Raw genomic sequence first — 24,701 nt, forward strand, 5'->3', positions numbered from 1 at the left:
GGCCTACTAAAAGAAGGCCCTCTTAGTGCCCACAGGGCGGAAAGAGTTAAAAAAATAATAATAATAATTTGGTTGGTAATAATTATGGCTGCCACCTTTACCGCTCGGCCATCCGGCCGTCGGTTAGGTTAGGTTAGAACGTGCGTCCCCACTGTTTTCTTTCTTCTGTTCCCTCGAATCAGAGACGAGCCGCCATTTTGGAACCATAGGTAACATTAACCTTATATTTTTTACTCGCTGTCTTAAGGTTATTTTGACACGTACAGTACATAATTGATTCTGATAGGCTCGCGATACGGACCTGCTGGTGAGAAACGGGACTCGATATTTACAAATCAGAAATTCATGAAAATTTCTAAGGATTCCACCGAAACTTGATCTCGGAATCCTCGGAGCGACACGCGTGCATTCTACTCCTCTGTAACCATTGGCCGCCTTAGATATTTGGCCGAAACTTACAAAGATTTGTCAGCGATAAGAAACTAAAATCGAATATGAAATTAATATTCATGTCTCAAATAGATTAGAAATTAATTTTTATCGAACAATTTCCACTTGTAGTAAAGTTACCCGCACGAAAACGTGACGTAATTTCCATACATAAACCGAATCTCATTGAAAGTTAACTTCTAGCGACATTACTCAAATTTTTAGTAGCAACAGATTAATAAATAAAATATACATTTCAAAAATAATATCATTTTTATAATAATAATAATAATAATAATAATAAACAATAATAAGAGATCGATTAATAAAAAATATGTAATAAACACAAATTGAAATATAGCTTAAAAGTAATTGGTAATAATTATTATAATTAAAAAAATATATATTTAAATTTCAACCAAAATTTAAAAATTCCTTATAATTAATTATCAATAACATATTTTTGTACACATAATTCCGATTTGTTTATGTTTGCTAAGGAAAATGGCCACTATCTTGGAAAGTCGAAACCACGGGAACGAAAATGGATTGCTGTTATATTATATTGGAGCATCGTATTTTTCACAGAAAGTAAGTTTACTTGGTTTTTCAACACGCTTATATGTCTTTAAATAATAAATATACTTATATAATTAGTTTATATTCTAAACATTTGTATGATCATCAAAGCTTTTACAGTTGCAGTAGAAGTTACTTTTAGGTACTTTCTACATACAGACATGCAGACGTACACAAATGAATGACCTAAAGGTAGCCGTAACTTCTATCTGCACGTAATTGTATTGGATTTCATTCATAGAAATCTTAAATGGTTACATGTAATTATTTATCTGGAAATAACTTTTTTACATTATGTACAATTAAACTTGATTCCTGTATGATCCAGTGCTTTATTTCAGCTTAATCACTTCAGATTCAGTAAAATATGTTTCATTTACATCAGCTGTTAGGGAAACAATTTGTTATAAAATCTTTTCTAAACATATGCACATACATAAGAGAAAATACAAAATTTCTACATAAAAAAGAAACATATTTGGGTTAAAATCCACTTTTCATAATCATTTTTTGGTTAATTTCACCTTTGGTGCCAAGATGGTGGCTCGTCTCTGATTCCAGCAAGGAAACAGTGGGACACATGTTCTAACCTAACTTAATTCTAATAATTTGGTTGCTAATAATTATGGTAATTTATTAGAATAGGTTAGGTTAGGTTAGAATGTGCATCCCACTGTTTCCTTGCTGGAATCAGAGACGAGCCACCCTCTTGGCACGAAGGGTTACATTAACCCATTTTTCTTATCAACTACATGAAAAATTCACTCGAATCAAATGTGCAATAGATAGAATTTTCACGGCCGATTTAAATAGAAATATTATATACTATTTAAAAGATATATTGATGTAATAAAACAAAATGATAAAAAGTTTGTGTATGTGTAAAAAAAAAGCTGTATCGTTTAAAATGTAATAAAATTAAATAAATAAATTTTTTATTTTGCACTTTAAGCTATTATCGACGTATATTTTATTTCTACACGTAATTCTGTCGGTTCTAGTTTGACGTGTTTTGAATTGTTGGATACACAAACTTGGTCAAGTGTGATAAAACAAAAATAACAGGTTTTGAATAATAGTAAATAATAAGTTTATAGTAATTGCCAAGAAAAAGTTAAAGATATCTTTTTATTTGGAATAAAAATGTAATGGGATATTGATAGATACATTGAAATACTGTATATACAAAGCTTTAGAATGCATTTTAATATAATAAACTATTTATTTTTCGGCATGGAACTTCTGAAAATTACGGTGTAATATTAACGTTGTATGTTACATAATAGTAAGTTATATTTAAAATATAATCGGTATGTATCCGTAAAGCAAAAATTTATCTAGGTATAAAAAAATATGCAATGTTAAATTCTGGTTTTAAAATTCTTCAGTACCCAGTTTATCTAAAACAAAATAATCTTCATTCAGCTTTGATATATTTAAAGGATGCATTTGGATTATTAAACCCTTTTATAATCTGCTTTAAGGATTTGCTATTTATTATTTTATATTAATCTTAAGTTTTATTCTAGTTTGTTTCTTCTGTTTGATCATACTTTAGTCCAAAAATATAATCTGTTTTATAAATAACATTTGAAATTTAATGTTTTATAGAGACAGATAAATTATAAATGTTTTTCATTTTGGATTTAACACATCACAAATCATGGCAATTACAATGTACTCTTCCAAATTAAATCCCTATTAAATTGCAATGAAAAGAAACATCTATATTAAGAGTAGATTTTCAATCTAAGATTTCATAAACAAGGAGCAGTACAAATCTAACAAATTTTGTCACTAGAGTGATGGCAGAATTTGCTAAAGCATTTTTGATATTATGAATGTGATGGTTAATGTTACCCTAGGTATACAAAATGGCGGCTCGTCTCTGACTCCAGCATACAGAAGCGAGGAAACAGTGGGGACGCACGTTTTCTAAACCTAACCTATTCTAACAATTTAGTTGCTAATAATTATGATAATTTATTAGAATAGGTTAGGTGTAGAAAACGTGCGTCCCCACTGTTTCCTCGCTTCTGTATGCTGGAGTCAGAGACAAGCCGCCATTTTGTATACCTAGGATAACATTAACCAAATAATTTTTGATAGTTCTCTGTGATACTGGTTGAAAAGATAGTTAACTTGGTTTAAGGTTGTGATGTTTTCAACCAACTTAGTTATTGGCAGTCCAACAGTTTGGCATGTTTTCCAATGGTAATTTAGCTTATGCATACAATTTGTCTGGTTCTTATGTAAGTTCCATATTTTCTATGAAAATTTGAAATATTTTGATGTCATTTGCAGCTTATTTGCTTAATTAACCTTATTGAAGAAAAAATTGTCTTAACAATCCTTGTTGATCACTTTAATATTTTGCAACAGTTATGTTTTCTGTTTGGGTTTGTCTCAAAGATTCTTGTTTCTTATATACATGAATCATGTAATATCATAAACTGGATAATTTTATACTTACTAGCACTTGTGGAATTTCCAATTTATAGATAACATAATACATAAAATAATATAGACTTTAGTTAATGTTGATATAGCTTATAGAAGGCATTTATTTGAAGAACTTCATTCAATTTGTTGTTTGTTAACTATTATACATTTATTTATTTATACTTATATGTACTTATTTATTTATCTTATATTTACTTGGTTCTGTGGGGAAGTACTCGATCTTTAGAGTATTCCCCGTGCAGGAACAAAACAAAAAGAAACTTCAAAGAAATAAATCACACACTCTATGATTCCAATGCAAGGAACTTAAAGTTTATTTTAGTCCTTCCAATCACTATTCTGTCCCTTCGCTATAACAGACACTAAAACAAAAGAAACAACACACACAAAAAAAAAACAATCTCACGACTCTATCGTCTACATGTCCTCTCCTACACCCATACACAAACTTTTTATCGTTTTGTTTTATTCTTTTTATTCTTTCTTCTGAAAAAAGTCCCTCTTCTTCCATTGAGCATGCGCGATCTCCCTCTCTCTCTCTTTTTTTCTTCCGAAAACGCGGCCCATTCTTTCTTTACCCTGCGGCCCACCCAAGGATCACGCAATAGAACATGTGATCTTTGGACCATATATCTCCCCTCCTCCCATTAACTTTTACAACAGGAAGCTTTTATGCTATGAGGGCCTGTCCCTCCTTTACACCGTGAACCACTCAAGGGGTTGGTTACGAGCCAGTTAGGCAACAGAACACGTGGTCTTCAGACCACAGTTCATTAGTTATTTTTTAAATGACATACTTGATTCAAATTTTTTGTAATATGTTCTACTAAAAGCCATTAAGCAGTTTTATAATATAATTCTTTGTAGCCTGGTGGTGATATTTAAATAAGGTCAAAAATGTTTGCAATTAAAATTTGCTACTGGAACTTTATGGTTTATTTGGCTGATGAATCTTAAATATACCTTCTTTTGTCATATTTCAGATTATTTGTTAAAGAACTTGAGAAAATTTAGATAAAAAATGAATGGGATATGAAAGAGAAAATTTTCATATCATATCAAAAGCATTATTCAGTAAGAAGAATGGAGAAATTTTAAGAAGTGATGATGAGAGTCTTGAATTGTTTGTTAATCCAGTTAGTTGAAAAGGAGTTAATCATATAATTACAATGGAAAAAATTCATGCTGATTTGACACAAAAATATTGACATTGATAAATAAAAAAACTATGCCACTATGAGAACATCAATGACAAACTGGCTAAAGAATGTCATTATTTTAAGAAGTATTTAAGATTCATCATTGCATAATGTGAAACTCGAAGTCAATAAACCACTCGGAAAAACCACCATCAAGTGAAACTTGATAGAGGTTTTTCCAAATTTGACAACAATTCTAAAAATTTACACAACACTACCAATAATAATTTATGAAAATGAAAACAATTTATTTAATCTTCTAAATACAACAAATACTTCTAGAAAGGCCATCTCCCCATGACCAACAAATAAATAACATCCATAAAAAAAGATAAAAATGTGATAAAATATAAACAACAAAATAAAAAAAACCAAAAAATCTACTCATTAATTAAGATACATACAATTTTTACAGAAGTTTTTAAAAGTAATAAAATTTGTATATAAAAATTCTTTAATTTCAATAACTAAACAAATTATTCTAAAGTTAAAAAATCTTTGTACTATTTAATATAAGAGCAATGCAATAAACTGAAGGAGCATGAAGAAAATTTGGCAAATGGAGGTAAAGATTGCCATTGAAAGCAAACCATTAAAAAGTCAGTAATATAGTAATCTGTCAAAGTATATTCATTTATTTAACGAAAGTGGAATTATATTCATAATGTATCAGGAAATAATTATTACCAGTAATAATAAATAAATTTTGATCAATCATTCTAGAGCAGGCCTGGCCAACCTGCGGCCCATCACATTAAATTGTGTGGCCCTAAGCGATATTATATATCTACTAAAATTTTTGTTTTCCATTATGTGTATACCAAAACAATTAAATAAATGAAAATTTTCATGTGTCATTGTTATAATGCACAATTTCGAGTACGAACTCTTGGTATAGCAATAAAATCTTATTCATTTTGTATTTGTTTTACTTTTTTAAAAGCATGATTGCCTAAATTGTGGCCCACCGTAATGTTACGCGTGATCAAAGTGGCCCGCGAAACAATTTGGGTTGGCCAGGCCTGTTCTAGAGGAAAGACTGAATTATCTTTTTGTTCTTTTTATAGAAAATAGTATAAAATTATTGAAATCTGAAGAGGCAACTAAAATTTTTGAGAAAAGTTTTATAGAGGTGTGTTAGGCAGTTAATTAATAAAAAAGTTATTTTTCTGAATTTTCTGACGTTTGTGGTATTTCTCAGCCATTTTAAATTTAACTTTGTTGTAATTTATTTTCTCATTTTAAATAAATATTCACTTTCATATGTAATTTTGTATTCTTTTCCTGAAAGAGGGTCCAAAAAATTATACAAGCTTAAGACCTCAATATCTGGATCTACCCTGTTCAAAATATATTTTCTCATTTCTTTTATTGTTTGATATTATTTTCTATCAAAATTGAAATTTTCTAGGAAATTATTTTTAAAGCTGTATTATAAACTATGAAAAATAGACCATTCAATAATTTAGTTTTTAGTTGTTAAACATCATAGTTGTTAAAAATTATAATTTGTTTAATTATAAAGCATGATTTTTCTGTAGCCATTTATTATGATGGTGATTATCATCATATTATTAATTCCTGATATTGTTGATTATCATGATTATTTAGTATTAGAAATGAATTGTAATTTTCTCCTTCATTCTTTGGCACTTAAAAAAATCATATTGAATTATAATAATAATTTTTCAGAAAATTTTAATTTAAAGTTAGAGGCCGTCCATAAATTACATAAGGGTGATTTTGGCCATTTTAGACCCCCACCCATCCCTGTATAAGAAACCGTAATATTTTCTTTGATCTCCCCTTCCCTTCCATATCTTACATAATATTTAGGCATGATTTTATAGAAAGATTTTAACAAAAAAAATTTGTTTATGAAACCCTAAAAACCTTAGGTCCAAAATATATTAATTAGTTAATTAATATGTACTATTATTTATAAAGACTTTATGTGAACAAATTTAAAAATATAAAAATTTAATGAATTCGAATGAACAATTTATTTTAAGAACTTTATTTTTTAATTATTAACAATCTTTTTATTATCATCATCATTAATCAACGTTGTCATAATCATTTTTATATTAATTTTAATTTTCACAAAAGGACACAAAATACTTTGTCAGATCGACTAGCTAGTGCACGTGTAAACAGAAACGTCATACAAAATAAAACAAGAGAGAATAGAGAGAAACCACATTCCATTACCATATTGATTATATCTGGATGATATTTGGTTTTTAGATTCCTCATCTTCATCATCACTATCTAACATATTGTAGTTGTTGTGATATTTACTTCTGTTTCTAAAGCTGTAAGTAATTTCTGTTTTATATGTTTGATAAGAAAGTCACTGAAGAATTTACCTTTGTAACGTGGGTCTAAAAATGTTGCTATTTGGAACAATATATTTTTGTCGATTTCAGAAAAATGATATTCTAATTCATTCTTCAAAGAAGACAAAAAATCAAGAACGACAGGTGTGCTGATGTTGAGAGTTTCCCCACTATTAGCAGAAATTTGAATCTCGTCATACAATTTATTTAATGCTCGTACTAGAGAAATAACATCGGATATACATATGTTTTGTGCGCTCAATTTTTTTGTGGTATCCTCCAGAGGCTTCAGTACTCTCACTAATTCTTGAATTAAAATTCACTCTTCGGCATCAAGCTGTTCTATTTTATTATTAGTAGAATAAAGCGACAATGAATCCTTAATGCAATCAAGTCTTTCCAACATATAACAGCTGGAATTCCAGCTTGTCGGCGAGTCTTGCAAAACTTTTAAAACTCTTTGATTGAGTCAAACTTGTATTTTTTCTAATTCTTGCTTTGCCATTGTAGAATGGTTGAAATGTCCTGCAATTTTTCTGCATATTGTAAGTAACATGGATATTGCATCAACATTTTTAATGGCTTCTTTGACCACCAGATGCAGCTGATGTGCTGTACAGTTGATATTATTTATGTCAGATAAAGTACAGGCACGCTTCATGTTGGATCCCCCATTTCTTACCATGCAGTGCACATTCTGTTTCGGGATTCCCCACTCTTTGAGCATACGTTGAAATATTACCGAAATGTAATCTTCCAATAACAAAAGTGATATTTAGTGGATTCTAGATTTAACAGACCATTAACCTATGTTGGCTTAACCTTCATATCCCTGGATAAGAGAATTAAAGAACATAAGTATGATACATCCAAACATACTTATGTCACTGCATTGGAGTCCATGGCATTCCCTTGCTGGAATGATGCCTGGCTAGTGTGATTGATTTTTGAAAGAGAAAAATTATGAATAATTGAGGTCATAGAAATATATTAAGCTAAACTAAATAGAAATTGCATCAACATTTACATCTCCTTTACCCAGGCTTGAAAATACTAACTATATATTTGCAATTCTTAAGCTAATTTGCCTTTTCCTACAATATTGTCAATAATTTTGTCTTATAGTTTGAAATATAATATGAAAAGTAGTTATTTGTAATCTGTAAAATAAAGAATGTTTTGTAACATTTAGGTTATGTACAATACTTTTTGAAGCACTTGAAAGTATATCATATTTTATCATATTACTTTTTATATTCATTCTTATTTAATATTAATTTTCTATTCTATTTTAAAATTTTGAATGAATCCATATTGGCTAATTTAGGATATAAATTTTTTAAATCAAATCCATAATACCTGTGGAACATTTCTCCATTTTTTGAATGTCTAATAATATTGATAAATGGAATGGTTTTTTTACTTGAAGAAGGCCTTTAAATGTGGCTGAAAATGTTTATAATTCAGAATAAATGTTGCTGGATTAAGTAAAAAAGGCGTTATTTTGTGTATATCAGTGTCACACCAGCATCTTTATTCTCATACATATTACAGAGAATTGGTACAGTTTCTAGTTGCTATGGATCTGCAACCTTTCTAGTAATAAGTTTATGATCATAATGTTGGGCACAGTTGTCATTGTCATATCATATAATAATTTTAATTAATCTTTTCATAATTAATTTTTTATACAATTAACTAAACTACTGAACTTTACTAAGTTCATTTTTATCATTTGTTGTTTCAGTAATTCTACAGAATTTACTAGTCAGTTAAATGTCATTAAGCTATAGCTGAAAAAGTGAGAGGAAATAGAACCAGACAATTATGAAATTGTATTTTACAAAATATCAATGAAAATATACTGGTATTACTAGCTTAATGCAGGATTTGATTAAAGTGAGATAATCAAATCCTGTATAATTAATTGTGACAATCCCTTTATATGTGCGGCAGAAGTTTTAATTTATGCAGCTTTACCATCTGTTATTACTTAACATAGATACTGTATTTTGATAAAAATGATTTTGGTATACATGGTAGGATTGGGGGATTAATTAACCGCATTAATCAAGGGTTACATGGTAATTGTCATGTACTAAGCGTTTAATACTTGCAGACTATTCTTTTATAAATATATTTATTTTATTTGTTTTCTGTTTTTTTAATTAGAAATATTATGAGTTTATAATAATCTCTCATTAGTTTATTAAAAATTACATAACAGATTGTTATATTACATAATAATTTTTAAAAAATCTTGAAATAATGGTAACTATAGATTTATTTTTTGATCTAAAGAGCCTTTTTATTCCATTATTTTTAAAAAACACTCTAATTGGATGTACAAATTAACAATATCATTTATATTATTATACAATATTTTTCTAGTTACAGATAATGTATTATTGAAAATATAGTATAACTGCCTAGTTTCTATTTGAAGAGAATTTTGTGCAGCAAATATAATTTTAAAGAAATTAAGAATGATACATAGTTTGTTACATTATCCTTATATGATTATAATAATAATTCTTTATACTGTATTTTTGCGGAATCCAGCATGCTGCATAAAAATGGGAGACCAGCATGCCGGAAACCTCAGGGTTACCGGCATGCCTATTAAAATGCAACTAAAATATAAAATTAATCAGATCTAACAAAATCAGTTATTAATTAAAACATTAAAGAAAACATTCTTTCCAGTACAATAAAATAATAACATTGTAATTTGACTGACTTGAAGAGGGTTTGAAGAGAGTTTTTGTTTACAAGACAATTAAACAATTAATGACTTATTGGCATTAATAGTAGTAGGCCTAGTAGTAGTTAGTCAGTGTGGGCTACACTGACCATCTTCCTCTCAAATTTCATACAAAGCTGATGCTAATAGTTGTACATTGAGATAATTTATAGCCAGCTTCTTGTGTTTTTATTTTTGCATTTTTGAATCAGATAACAATAACAGCATTTTTGAAATTCCAAGAGTATTTTATGTCATTAGAAAGAAGAAAAAATTAAGAAATTGAACATAATCATAGTTTTTGATGTAGTGCTGGCAGTTTCATAGTTTTAGAATAAAAACTTGTTTATTTTATTAATGCGCTCTCTAGAGAAGGATGTATAACCTCACTTAAACCAGCTTGCTGGCTTTTACCATATGGAAATATCTGATTTCCTGGTCTCCCCTGGATAGACCGACATGACATGCCAGTCATTCCACAAAAATACAGTAATAATCTTATAAATCTATTGGATCAAGAAATTCATTTGAAATTCAAATGTTATTACATCATAAATTGAATAATATAAATCCAGGATGCATTTCTAAGTCAGATTTCAAGACAGACTATTTATTGTGATTTTCCTAAATATGATTATAGATGTAGATAAAAATCATAAGAAAAAATTATAACAATTTTCAAAATTAGTTTTTAACAAAATCAAGTTTCATTATTAACCAATCTCAAAAAATTGATATGATTTCATGTAAATTGCACTATTTACCGACAATAGGTTTATAGTGTGATTTATATGAAATCCAGTGTTGAGTGTTCTTTTTCGTCTTTTAATTTCATATTTAAGTCACTGAATGCAATGAAGAATCGCCAAAGGTTTTGTAACTCTGCTAAATTTCAATAGTCTCTCTAAAATTATGTCACAATGAATTTTTTTGAAGATTCAAATCCTTGGAAAAACTGCCTATAGCTTACTGGGTTTAGTTTAGAAGGAATGGTTCTCAATGAGGACTGTGAAACATTCCAGGGAGGCCACAGGAATTTCCAGGGGAGCTAAAAAGAAATCTTGCTAATTTACAAAATAAAATAAAAAATTTCCATTTTGTACAAATTAATTCTAAGTTTCACATTATAGAAGACTTAATTGAAAATCCAATAATGAGGATGTAGTTGGGGAAAAATTTATATGATGAAATAAAACTAAGGTTTATAGATCTACTAGAAATGGAAGCCTGAGAATCAGTGGTGTATCCATTTGGTGTAAATGTGACTAACGTAGATCTGAAACTACAAATATATCTTGTGGATCTGCAGAACAATTCTGGATTAGTGCAGAATTTGAAAATAAATTCCCTCAACTTTGGGACAAAACAAAAAAATAATTGTATAGGTTTTTTCCAAGTTTCTGTTTGGCTGAATTGGGTTTTATTAGTCACTCAACTGATATCAAAAGCCCAAAACAGGGCATATATTGAGAATGGGAGATCTTCAGTTGTGTTTAATGAATTTTCAGCAAAATATATAAAAACTAAGACTTTTATATTTTTAAAATTAAATTTATTTTAATAGTGTGGTGTTACAACACCATTTTGTTTATTATTATTTTTTTTTTGTTATGGTTTGGTTCCACGGTAGGGGGAGCCACTGTGGAGGGTACTCCCTCATTTTTTTACCACTTTTATGTTGTGCGATTCGTCAGGAGAGAGAGAAGTGGACAAGCAAGCCAGAACTACGAAAGGGGAAGTGTATAGAACTTTATTTTTTTTTTCATCCATTTGCATCGGCATTTTTGGAAACGACTCTTTTGTACGAACTACCTCAGGGCTTTTTTATTAGTTGGATTGTACAAGGTGAAATAGTTAGTTTTGTGCCAAAATCGGGAAAATTTTGTAATATTAACTTCACGCACTTAATATTGTAGTCTTGCCATTTTCGTCGTAAAAATTAAATCAGATTCTCCTTAGTCTGGTACTATTGGGAATTACAATAGCACACAATACATCTTTTACAAACTTAGGAACATATTTCCTAAGTTTGTAATTACAGTAAGACCCTGCTTAATGCGGGGGATGCGTTCCTAGATGACACAGTGCTAAACGGGGTCATCTTAACATGTAAATAAGGGGGATACGTGAAACAGAACAGAGAATAAGAAAATTTATCAGTTTTTTTTTTTATTTTATTTTGTAACATTTATTGTTAAATACTTTTTTATTACATTAATTATAGACTTATTTATTGCTAATATCGAAATTTATTCATAAAACATTCATGAAAATAAAAAAACAGTTCGAGTAAAGAAGTTATGTTTGTGATGAGGAAGAACCTTCCTCATTTGACATCTTTTGTTTCTTTGTGAAGAAGTCATCTAACATCATTTGCCTTTTCCTGTTTCGTTCAGCAAGCAGTTGTCGATAGCGAGACATGACACTTCATCTTGCCTTTGAACTTCTATCAAAATTGAAATCATTTTGTATAAACTGATCCATAATTTCCATTATAGTGGCTAAACTTTTTTTAGAAAATCCGTTGAAAGTTCCTTTTGTTCCTCATCTTCAGAAATACTAATTTCGTCATCTTCATGCACCTGTTGTTCTACTAATTCTTTTAGATTGTCATTGGAAAAACTTTCTCCAGTTGTAACTTGCAATAACTCTTCAATATCCTGCATATTTATATTATCCAACCCTGTTTCATTAGCTAGCTTGACAATTTCGTCGACATCAACAATGGATTCTCTTGTGTCAACATCCTTGCTTAGCTCCGGCCATACATTCTTCCATATCCCTTTAAACATTTCTCGGTCACCTCATTCCAGGAAAGATTGATGTTGTCTACAGCATCTATGATATTTTAGTTTTTCCAAAAATTTCTAATGGATTGTTTATCTGCTCCATCTGTCGGAATGTCTGCCGCAGATAATAAGCTTTAAAATTTGATATTACACCTTGATCCCAACACTGCCACATAATACTGAAACAGCGTTAATTAAGCGGGGTCTTACTGTATTTGTTTTTCCTAGTTTATAATTGTTAATTTTTTGGTCTTTTAGTTTTCGTTTTTTCTATAAAATTGTCTTTTTATTTTAAATGAAGGAATTTTCCTGAAGGAAGAAAATGATTCAAAATAAACATTTCCAGTTTCATTATCTTCTAGTTTGCAATCCAATCTTTGCTTACCATTTAATAAAAATGTGTAACTTTCCAAATGACAGGCTCTGAGTGGGATGATGAAAAAATAAAGATTGAAAACCACTGATTTAGATGAACAGTGATAGGAATTAGCCTTGTGGAAATAAAATGATCAAATTTTCTAAGTAGATAACATGAATAAAGATATAAATCAATTACCATTAAAATTAAATTTTTTATTTATGTTTATGATATATTTGATAATTTATAGTCAATATAAAAAATAGTATAAATTAGAAAAATTTTTAATTTTTTATTTTTATTTGTAGGTTTTGTTGGCATTATATGAGAAAAACTGAAATTTAAATCACAAATTGTAAATTTAAAAATATTTGAGAACTATTTACCCTGGTATATGAAATTAAATCCAAAAGCAGAAGTTCCAGTCTTAAAAGATGGTGTGAAAATAATTCCAGACTCAACTAGAATTATAGATTATTTAGAAGATAATTTCAGTAATGGTAAATATGAAATTTTTTCCATGATTTTGTCTTTCTGTATATACAACATGTCAAAAAAAAAAAAATGAATAAAAAATATTTTTCTTTTTCTACATATTTAAGATTTGTATTTCAAAAACTAATTTAAATTGATTAAGTAAAAAACTCAGACTTAAATTCAGAAGTAAAAAATATTGCTATCTATTATTTATTGCACAGTGAACAAATGAAAAAGATAAAATCCAGAAAATTTGATAAGGATTTATAATGTCCTTGCTTACAATAAAAGAACAACAGAGGACTACATAGATAACAAAAATAAAGTTTAAAAAAAAAAGTGTATGACTATACATGTTCTAGCCATATGCTACTAAAAGATATTGAAATTGTCAAGTGATAGAGAAAAAATTAAGCCTAAAATAGTCTGTATGAGTAACAAAATAATTAGATTGTTTCAATATAAGCTTTAATACTAACATAATATCAAAAAAGGAAAGAGAAAAGAACCATGGTTCTGGGTTTGATATGATAAACATAATAACCTCTTCAAATCTAATCCTGACTTTGAATGGCTGACAGACCTAACTCAGGTGTTTTTACTCATAACATTTATTACATAAAATTGTCTCATATATTAAGACTTTTGAAGTTTTTCTAATATAAATATTTATATATCATTTTTATTCTGAAGATGGGAGTTCCCTGAAACTGCTGAAATAATAGTATGTTTGATTTAAGCCTGATTTGTTTTTTTAATTTTATCTTAAGAGAAATTGTTTTAATTAAATAACGTGAATAAATTTGAAAAGGAAATGTGTGTGTTATATCTCTTAAATATATGATTTTTTTTTTCTTTACTGTTGGAATCTCTGACTACACTTATATTAAATAATATGATTTTTTGTTCTTTCATTAAGCCATACAATACATATAATCACTTAGACAGGTTCAAATGTATATTCATTTTATCTCAAAATTTATTTTTCCCTCTGCATTTTCAGCATAAATTCAATTTATTTTCCATGTTTTTTTTTCAAATTATGGACTGAAGTGAAGTGTCAGTTACAAATTCAAACTCAGTGACTACATTTTGATTGTATAAATTGTACTTGAGAAACATTTCTTACAATACAGTATATAGTTGCAATTAATGCTGCTTTTTTTCTGACTGGCTAAGAGTTTACATCTTATTGGTTGAAGGAAGTCAGGAATAGAAACTATTTGTTAATTAAGGTACAGTATGACAAAAATGTTATAGTACATACCTGTATTAGGTATTAATAAATTTGCTATTGTATTAATAAAATACCATATGTCCAATCAAACCTATTACTGTTTACTGTGTAGAAATCTCTATATCTCAAACTTTTTCTCATTCCTGTGAGATTTGAGATAGACAGGTTCAACTATTTTATTTCTTCTTAGTAAAATAAAGAAAAGAAATTGGTTTGTGTTATTTAAAATTAAGTTGTCTTCTTTTAAGATTCCAAATGTTTATATGTTCTTCATAATCTTCAGAACAGATTCAACATGCATTATTCAAAAAAGAATATCTTTTATTTTATTTTATAAAAAAAAAGAACATTTTGGAAATATGAAAAAGTTTATAATACTGACAATGATTATGTATCTGAATATAATTATAATTAAAATCAGTACTCTGTACAACAGTAAATATTTTAGTTATATAACATTTAAAATGTTTTAAACTAATTACTTAAGTTTATTAAGAACAATTTAAAATAGAATAAAAGTACACATGGAAATTAGACTTTAATTATGTTTTTATCTTAAAATATAAAAGGATTTTTTACAATAATTTTTAATATTGCTTGTTTGAATATTTGGTTTATCAAAGTTATCCATGTAGTACATAATGTGTTAGGTACCGTGCATCATCATATAAAATAATCATTAAATACATTTTTTTATATTATTTTCCTTGTTACTTGTAACAACATGTCAATTTAGTATCCTTCATGATCTAATTCAGCTGTCAAATGAAACTTTGACTCTTTTATCACAATAAATCTACAGGGAATTCTAATAATTTATATCAAATAAATACTCAATAGATATATTGCATAATAAAATATTTTAATTTGTTACTACAAGTTTAATGAATTATATTGAATGTACAACATTAAAATCAATTATATTTTTTCTGAAATAATTTAATATAGGAAATACGCCACGATTAACGCCTGAAAGAGGCACTGAAAGTGCTCAAAAAGTGAAAGAAATGAGAGAACTTTTAGATTCTATTCCAATTGAATTAATCTCAAATGGGTGTATAATAAATCAAGACTTTACTTCAGACATGAAGCTGTCATTTGGTGATAGAAAAGCATGGATCTGTAAGTTTAAGAATGATTTTATTTAAATACAGTAGAGCATCGATTATCCGACCCCCGATCAACCGTCACATCGGTTAACCGACCGCATTCTAGTTGGAAAATTCAGATGTTCGCTAGTGATGTGGCCCTACAATATTTGGCTATGTTTTGGCTACTATAATATTATTTTTGTTCAATTTTTGGATGTTTTAGCTGGCAACATTGACTCGACCATGAAAGGGAGGCCAGTATTTAAACCAGGCTTAATTTTTTATTTTTCTTTATTTTTGTATTTATTTTGTGCAAAATAAAGAAATAATAATCGTTGCTATTGTATCATTAAAAATTTATTTAAAAAAAATTTTGTTAGGTTTAACATCAATGAAAATTCAACGTGAAGTAGGTTAATAGTGATATACTAATATACTAATTACATGGGATATAATAATATACTATACTAATAATGTATTTTTTCATACTTTTTGGTTATCCGTTTTTTTCAGTTATCCGACCAACCTCAGTCCCCAATTGAGTCGGATAATCGATGCTCTACTGTAATTAAAATTTTTTATCTTTTTGAATAAATATAATAAAGAGGTCAAACTATATAGTTCTTACTAGAGATGGGTGAATACTACTAGAAGGTATTTGAGATTCAAAATCTCAAATATTACATCAATATTCAAATTTATTTTTTACTACTAATCCCAGGAGTAACTTAAAAATTTTAAATATTTGAATACTTAGTAAATAGCCTTTATTAACATATGGTCTGTAATACAGTTGTCATGCACATTTACCATTATAAATGTTTTTTAAAAAATTTATTTGTTTGAATTTCAAAATGTTAATTTTTTTGTGTCAGTGGTATCTCTGCACCTCTGAATTTCAAAGAAAAAGCAACTTACTAACATATTGAAATAAGTAATTTATGTAATATTTATTATTTAGTTATATAAGGTAATTAAGTTAAATAAGTTAACCAGATCTCACATCCCAAAAACCTAGTGAATATTTGAATTTGAGTAAAGTGATATTTGCCTATCTCTAGTTTTTATCAAGCATTATAACTGCAAATAAAAATTATTATAAACATATATAATGTCTTGTATTTAAAACTTAAATTTTTTAAAAGCAAGAAGTCTAAAGCAAGAAAATCCATCATTTGCATAGATGACAAGTTAGACAAAATATCTTATTCTGCTTTACAATCAATGGATTGTAAAGCAGAGTAATTTCAGAGAAAATTCTTCCTTCATTGTTTTCAATTAGTATTTCTTTTAATACTTTTTCTAATAAGAGCTGGTTTAGAGTCGAATAAAGTTTACAAAGCACTTCACTTGGTCAGTAAAGCAGCACTTAAATTGTGGATAATTCCCTTAAGCCTTAGCATTCACAAGAGAAAAACTATTGCATCAGTAATGAAACAGAGAAAAAGCTATCTTAGTGTTAGTATTTTGGCTGCAGTTTTTAAATTGCAAACCTGTGATTTACCATTTCCACAGTTGTACATCTGTCCATTACTAAAATCAAGACCAGATATGGAAAGCTTAGGGACCAAGTCATGTAATTTCAATTTAAAATCATCTTGGCAATGGAGTTAGTTAGATGACTTGCATAATTCAATTGTTATCAGGGGAAGTATGATGTACAGGGGCAAGACACCATTAAAATTGACAGTAGGTACAAAACGCTTAGGACCAGAGATCCCAAAAGATATATGAACTTCCAATCTGGACCAGTAGTCAGGTGAATTTTTTTAAATTAAAAGATGAGTAAAAATTGCAGTCCAGCATTGTTACAATGTCAAAAGAAATAATTGCTCATTTTTAAAAATAGAACTTGATATTTCTTTATTGTTTTGTTATGCTACATGCATGAACATTATCAATCCAACTGAGATATACAATTGAACATGATTTTAAAGATGATGATCATAAACGCTGATTGAAAGTAATCCATTTTCCTAGTTTTACCTCATCAAGAACTATAAATAATACACCTTTAATTTTTTTAGCAATCTTTCTATATTTTAGAGGATCATCTCTGTGCTCATCAAACAGTGTAAATTGAACAAACTAAAAAGTTTACCAGAATGCATTCTTTGAAACAAATCAATTAATATTATATATATTTACATATAGGTGTTGTTTGCAAACTATATATACAGTATATATAAAATACTTAGCTTAAAACATCATAACATTTTTTCTATCACAAAAATTAACAAAATAGAAATCATGGTACTAGGAATTGATGAATAGACTGTATTGAAAACAAGTGGGTGAAGCCCTTGGGGCAAGCAAATGGAAGTTGGACCGACTGTGGCAGCACTAGGAATTGATAAATCATCATAAAATTTTTGAATTAGTGAAGTGAGTGGGGTGCCATTTACTTACAAATTGTATTATTATTCACAATCTATTAATTTTTGGATAAGTGAGCAAATCCTGTGGGCAAGCAGTACCTACTACAGGAAATCCTTGTTAGTTCAAAATTCAAGGGATGAAATAATTGTGACTTTGGATTATTCTAGATTTACGTATTTCTGTACAATATGCCAAATGCCATGTAATTATCAAGGAAGTGGAATATGGCTACATATTAAACATTAATAGCATTCAGTATAATTAATAATAATAATAATTTTTTGTAAATCAATTGAAGACACAGTCTGTCCAAAAAAATCTTTGGTGACCATCATTTATTAACTTCATGTGTTCCAGAATACGAAGTTAATTGGAACACGTGAAGTTAATAAATGGTGGTTACCAAAGATTTTTTTGGACAGACTGTGTCTTCAATTGACTTACAAAAAATTACCATCTGATGAAATTATATAATAATAATAATAATAATATAAATAATCATCTCAGAACAGAGTTAAATGCAAAACACACAGTTAAAGCAATAAACACATATGTCATCCCAGTACTCACATATTGTTTCAGAGTTATACATTGGACTCACAGAGATCTTGAACAACTCCAAAGGAAAACAAAAACAACACTTACTAAGCATAATCATCATCCTAAATCCACCATAGAAAGATTAACCCTTTCATGTAAAGATGGAGGATGTGACCTGATTGACATAGTTAACCTTCACTACAAACAAATACAGTCACTGTGAGAGTTTTTCTACAAAAAACAAGAAACATCACAATTACATAAAGCAGTAACTCTAGCAGACTCAAATAACACACCATTAAATTTACACTCACAACATACAGACATGACACAACATATAAAAAGCATAGACACCATTAAGCAATCAAAAGGCACTCTCCATGGCAGGCATCCTTACGACCTGGTCCAGGATTTTGTTGACAAAACTGCATTAAACAGCTGGTTAGCTCAGGGATACCTCTTTGGGGAGACGGAAGGATTCATGATTGCCATACAGGATCAGGTCATAAATACTAAAAACTACAGAAAACACATACTCAAAGATACAACACTCACAAATGACACATGCAGAAAATGTCACATTATGCCAGAAACTATACAACACATCACTTCTGGTTGCAAGCTCTTGTCACAGACAGATTATTTACACAGACAATCAAGTAGCAAATATAATACACCAAGAGCTTGCAAAGAAACACAAATTATTAGACATCCACAAACCATACTACAAATACATTCCACAGACAGTATTGGAAAACAACATGCACAAAATATACGACGACAGAGCCATAATTACAGATAAAACAATTTACCGCAACAGACCAGACATCACACTCATTGACAAACACAATAAAATCACATACATTATAGACATAGCCATTCCAAACACTCACAATATACAAAACGCATGCACTGAAAAAGTCAGCAAGTACACAGAACTTAGTGCTCAGGAAATAAGGCATCTGTGGAGGATGAATAGGGTGCTTATTGTACCTGTAATTCTCTCCTCTACAGGTGTCATACCACACACACTACACAAAAGCCTGGAAACATTACAATTGAATAGAAACACATACATCACACTACAGAAGGCCACTATATTGAATACATGTCATATTGTTAGGAAATTCCTGAATCTTACACACACACTGGCAGTTTTTTAATTTTCGTCTTGTTTTGGTTGCTATGCCTTGACTCTGGTCCGGCATAGTACACAGCAACTGGTGTCAGCTGAATGTATCTCACATAATTATTTATATTATTATTATTTTGGGTTAACTGCAAGTGAACCTCACCTTGCCAGATAGATTTTATAAAATAATTTGGGCTACATTTTGAGGAATCTGCTTTAAATTATTTTTAAAGTAGTCCAAAAATTAGTAAGTTGCCCAAATATAGTAACCTAAACTTTACAAATATCTCAATCTGCTACTTGTATCCCAATCTTGCAATCTCTAAAACTAGCCACATTTTACAAGGTAAGAGAAAAAAGGATAGTCCTTGGGTAAGATCACACCCAAAAATGTGTTACTGTGAAAGAAAAGTCATATTGATCAGATTAGAGTTGTTCTTGATCTGTTGTTCTCTTATAACATGGAGGCACTTTGATCTAAACAAATGAGTTAACATATGCATTACACTGTTTGAACAGAATTATCACTTTGAAATCAGCTACTTTAAAATTCAAACTAACCAAATTCCTTAACATGTAAATCTATCTGTGGCCTAATGTGAACTAATGAGATTTTGAATTAACAAGAATTTCCTGTATATATATTATATATATCTGGTGTGTACCATATACTGAATGGCCTACCTGTGGGTTATTTAGAAATCATTGGATGATGAGGCTAGGCTTTGTGTTTTTAGCAGAAGAGTTCTGCACAATCAAAATTCAGCCTCTATTAATCAATCAGTACTATTCAACCACTAGCTTTATATATATATATATAAATAATATATATAGAAAGCTAGTGAATAGTACTGATTGATTAATAAAGGCATAGAGGCTGAATTTTGATTAGAGGATATATATATATATAAAGTGCAGCAAGACATTTGTGGATATGATAATATATGCAAAAAAATAAACATGGGGAATAAGAAGGCAAATGAGACAGAATCTCCTAGTAAAACTATAAAGTATTATTGGGCTGAAATTTTCAGATTGCATACCTATACATTCCCATTGCCATATGTCAATCTGTCCTTTGTTAATCTTGAGAATGGAGTTAGATAGATGAAAATCGAGACCAAACATGGAAAGCTTAAGAGCTGGAGTCCCTAATAACTATATATGAACTTCTGGTCTGGACTAGAAGTTATGTGATTTTTTTAAATTAAAAGATTATTGTCACAATGTTGGGCTGAAATTTTAATGTCACAATAATCTAAATTTGATTTTTTATTTATATAGTATCTTATATGTATTTGATACATCTGGTTCTTGGTCATGTCTGTTAGGATAAATTCTTTTAATACAGTGGTTCCCAACTGGTGTTCCGCGGAACACTGGTGTTCCGTAAGCATCTCCCAAGTGTTCCGCAGATTTAGTCGCAAATCGGAAAGTGTACAATCGTATTCGAGCTGCCGAATATCAAAAAATTAAAATCATAAAATTTTCACAAACTTAAATATATATGTACGACTCGTACTTATGGAGTGTACGACTGTTTCGAATAAGATAAAGGCAATGATAAAAACTGAATGAAATATATAAAAAACATCAGGCACAAGTTTCCCATTAAAGTTATTTAGGTATATTTTTTCCTGTCTTAGAATTGGTGTTAATAATATGAGTAGAGATTTTGAATTATAACTGCTTAATTCTAATAAAATAACTGATGACAAGCTTATGTATTTCATATTAACTTAAGTAAGTGTTCCGCTAAAGAAAATTGCTCACAAAGGTGTTCCGCATCCTAGAAAAGGTTGGGAACCACTGTTTTAACATATTGTTAATACTTACATGTGTTAATTTAGGGCTTCTGAACTCTACAAATTCTTGCTTAGCCTTGGTATATCTTCATTCTCTTGCATTGTTGCATCTAAATAATGCTTTATTTGTTGTTTATTGTGCAACATTAGCTTTCATTAAGTGTATTCCCAATGTATTGTTTTTAGCTGGAAAATAATTTGGTCTTGTGGTTATTTATCATTTCTTATTGTTACATATTGTAGGATTGCATTTGTATACAAACTGAAATTTCCTATCTTAGCTTTCTATGTGTTTGTGTAAGCTACTTTTTTTTTTTGTTTTATTATACATAACCATTTTCTGTTGTTGGGCTGCAATTTGAAAAAGTTGTAGATTATAAATTTTCACTGTCATCTGGCCGTCTGTCCTTCCTTAATCTCGAGAACAAAGTTAGATAGATGAAGGCCAAGGCCAGAATTTGAAAGATTAGGTGCAGGAAGCCCCAATTAACTATATATGAATTACCAATGAAAACCAAAAGTCACATTATTTCCCCGACAGAGTTAGCTACACGAAGCAGCATGACTCTGTTGCTAACAGGAAAAGTATGATGTACAGGGGCAAGACACTACTTATTTGAGGTGGAGAGCATATAATTAAATTAAAAATTGCAGTCTGGCATTGTGACAATGTCAAATATTTGCTCATTTTGTCATTAGTTTCAAATGTGATTGAATAATGTTGTTTATAACTATACTTTTACTGTGTCTTGTATATTTGTTAATATATATTAGATGCTATAATGTGTATATTGATTGATTTGTTTCGAAGAATGTGTATTTGTTTAAACTTGTTAGTTTGTTCTAAAGATGTGTACTTGGCCTATTGGCCCCCATATATGCAATGATGAAAATTAAAGCAATCTTGTACATTGCTTCAATTTATACTGTTTGCTAAACCTTATACCACTCAGAAGGATCCTTCCTTTCTCTTCTATCTCCTCATCCTCCTCCTCCTCCCCTTCTTCCGCTGACTGTACACTGTTAATTGTTTGCTAAACCTGACAATGATTGTAGAGAGGTTAATTTTGAGTTGAAAACTAATTCCATTTTTTGATTTGAAGTGTTCTTTTTGAGTTTTAAGTGATTAAAAATGATGATTGACGTATGAAAATATCTATTGTTGATTGCAGATAATAAATGAAGAGTAGGAAATTAACAATGCATGTTGACTTTTTTTTTGTAACAATATCGGCTATCAATGCTTTTACAGACATTACTGAACAGGGTCTAAAATGGCCATTTCGATTATTTATTAATATATTTTCATTGTGAGTGTGCTGCCATCTGGGAATTTTTTTAACATTAATATTATTGGATGCAACAGCATTTGTAACAGATGACATATAAGTATTAGTTCAAATAAAATAGTGAACAAGCTGTGAAAGGGGATGGAGAAATTTACATAAAAGGACTTCCAAGTGGGAAGATGGTCATTGAAGCAAATAAATGAAACTTTGTACAAGTGGCATTACTTAATGTTATATGCTTTTACCCAAAATAATTGATTACCACAATTCTTGCAATTTTCATGAATATTCCATCTTTTCCACAAACCTGGATTAACCAATATTTTGCACTACTGGGGTTTAGATTAGTGAGATTCAACTGTATTAGTTATTTAATCAATAAATCAAAAAAATATTCAAAAGTAAACAGCATTTATCAATTATTCTGTTCTATAGATGTATCCTTTTCATGTGTTATGTTAGTGAATGAGTGATTTGGTGTAGCTTTATATGAAACCATTTTCTTACTATTGTCAATATCTTTTGCAAGCCATTCAAAAATGGAACAAATTTTCTTAATAAATGTTTTTAATATCTAGCACACTGACTACATTTAACATGTAAATTTTATTTTTATCATTTTTCTATTTAGCAAGGTTACCGGAGTCAAAAGAATTATTAGATAAATATGCTAATGAATATCCTGAACTTAGAGACCAATATTTGGCAAAGAAGAGAGAGAATCAAACTAAATTGGAACAAGCACAAAATGTTTATCAAGTTAAAAAAGCTTTAGATGATTTAGAAAGTTTATTAAATAAAATTGAAGATGAACTTGCTTCACATAAAAATGGTAATCCAAAATCTTTTTTAATATTAACAATTTATTATTGTTATTAAAATAATTTTCTCACCATGGGAAATGTATATTTATTAGCACTTTATATAATTAGCAACCATGTTATATGTTATTGCTGACACTTTCTCTGTATAACAAGTATTCAGTTAAGCTTAAGTCTTGACAGGTTGGTTCACATTATGATATCATTTTATGGCTGTAAGTTCAGTTTTCATCCATTGTTAGAAGATTATTCAAATTATTTCAATATTTCCAATTCAGATTTATATTTGATCACGTTGTGTAATATTAATGCTGAAACATGGTATTCAAATTCTGTTTTTACATTTATTTTCAAAAAGTTATATCACCATGATTCATGTTATAGTAGCATTTTTTTTATTTAAGCAACAATCTTATCCAGCACAATAGCAGTGTGAATGGGAGTATGCCTTTCATGATGATCATTTTTTGTCATAGTGTGAACCTGAAGTCTGAAATATCAATAGTTTTGCCACCTTGTGAAAAGCTGATGATGATTGTAACAATTAATATTGAAAAACAATATTAATTTATTCTATAAATACTTATCATGTCATATACATTGTTGAAATATTATGATTTCAGTAACTTATTAAATTGTTTTTTATATTATGTAATGCTTTGATACTATCGGTTTAGCAGATGATCTTGGGGTCAGACAGGTATCTATTAAATATTATCTTAGTACAACATGATGTCAATTTTTATTTAATCCGGCAACAAGCACACACAACAACAACTAATGATACTTCCTCATCCATCACTGATAATATAGTGAGAGCATATTAACTAAATGTATGTCTTATATTTCAGGAAACATTCACTAAATATAGGGGTACAGATCCCACACAAAGACCACGAATACCAAAAATCAACATGTCAAAGGTAGTAGGAAAAACACTAAATTACGTAAACACTCACTTACTACCACACTACATTCATTCAATTTCTACACTCTCAGACATTCATACATTAGTTTATGCTGGAGCAGTC

At 29.1% G+C, this 24,701-nt stretch overlaps 1 protein-coding gene across 1 annotated transcript in view; it reads left to right on the forward strand.

Annotated features, from left to right (window-relative positions):
* The first annotated feature begins 873 nt into the window (after positions 1 to 873).
* Positions 874 to 24,701, forward strand: part of LOC136982896 (ganglioside-induced differentiation-associated protein 1-like) — a 41,442-nt gene continuing 17,614 nt past the window's right edge. Inside the window, exons 1-4 of the mRNA XM_067279452.1 lie at positions 874 to 1,020; positions 13,208 to 13,399; positions 15,562 to 15,735; positions 23,481 to 23,681. Of these exons, the coding sequence (XP_067135553.1) occupies positions 13,294 to 13,399; positions 15,562 to 15,735; positions 23,481 to 23,681 (481 nt within the window). The 5' untranslated portion in view covers positions 874 to 1,020; positions 13,208 to 13,293. The remainder of the gene's footprint in view (positions 1,021 to 13,207; positions 13,400 to 15,561; positions 15,736 to 23,480; positions 23,682 to 24,701) is intronic.

Source organism: Centruroides vittatus, unplaced genomic scaffold (assembly GCF_030686945.1).
Source record: "Centruroides vittatus isolate TY-2023 unplaced genomic scaffold, ASM3068694v2 contig_874, whole genome shotgun sequence".
Lineage (NCBI taxonomy): Eukaryota > Metazoa > Arthropoda > Arachnida > Scorpiones > Buthidae > Centruroides > Centruroides vittatus.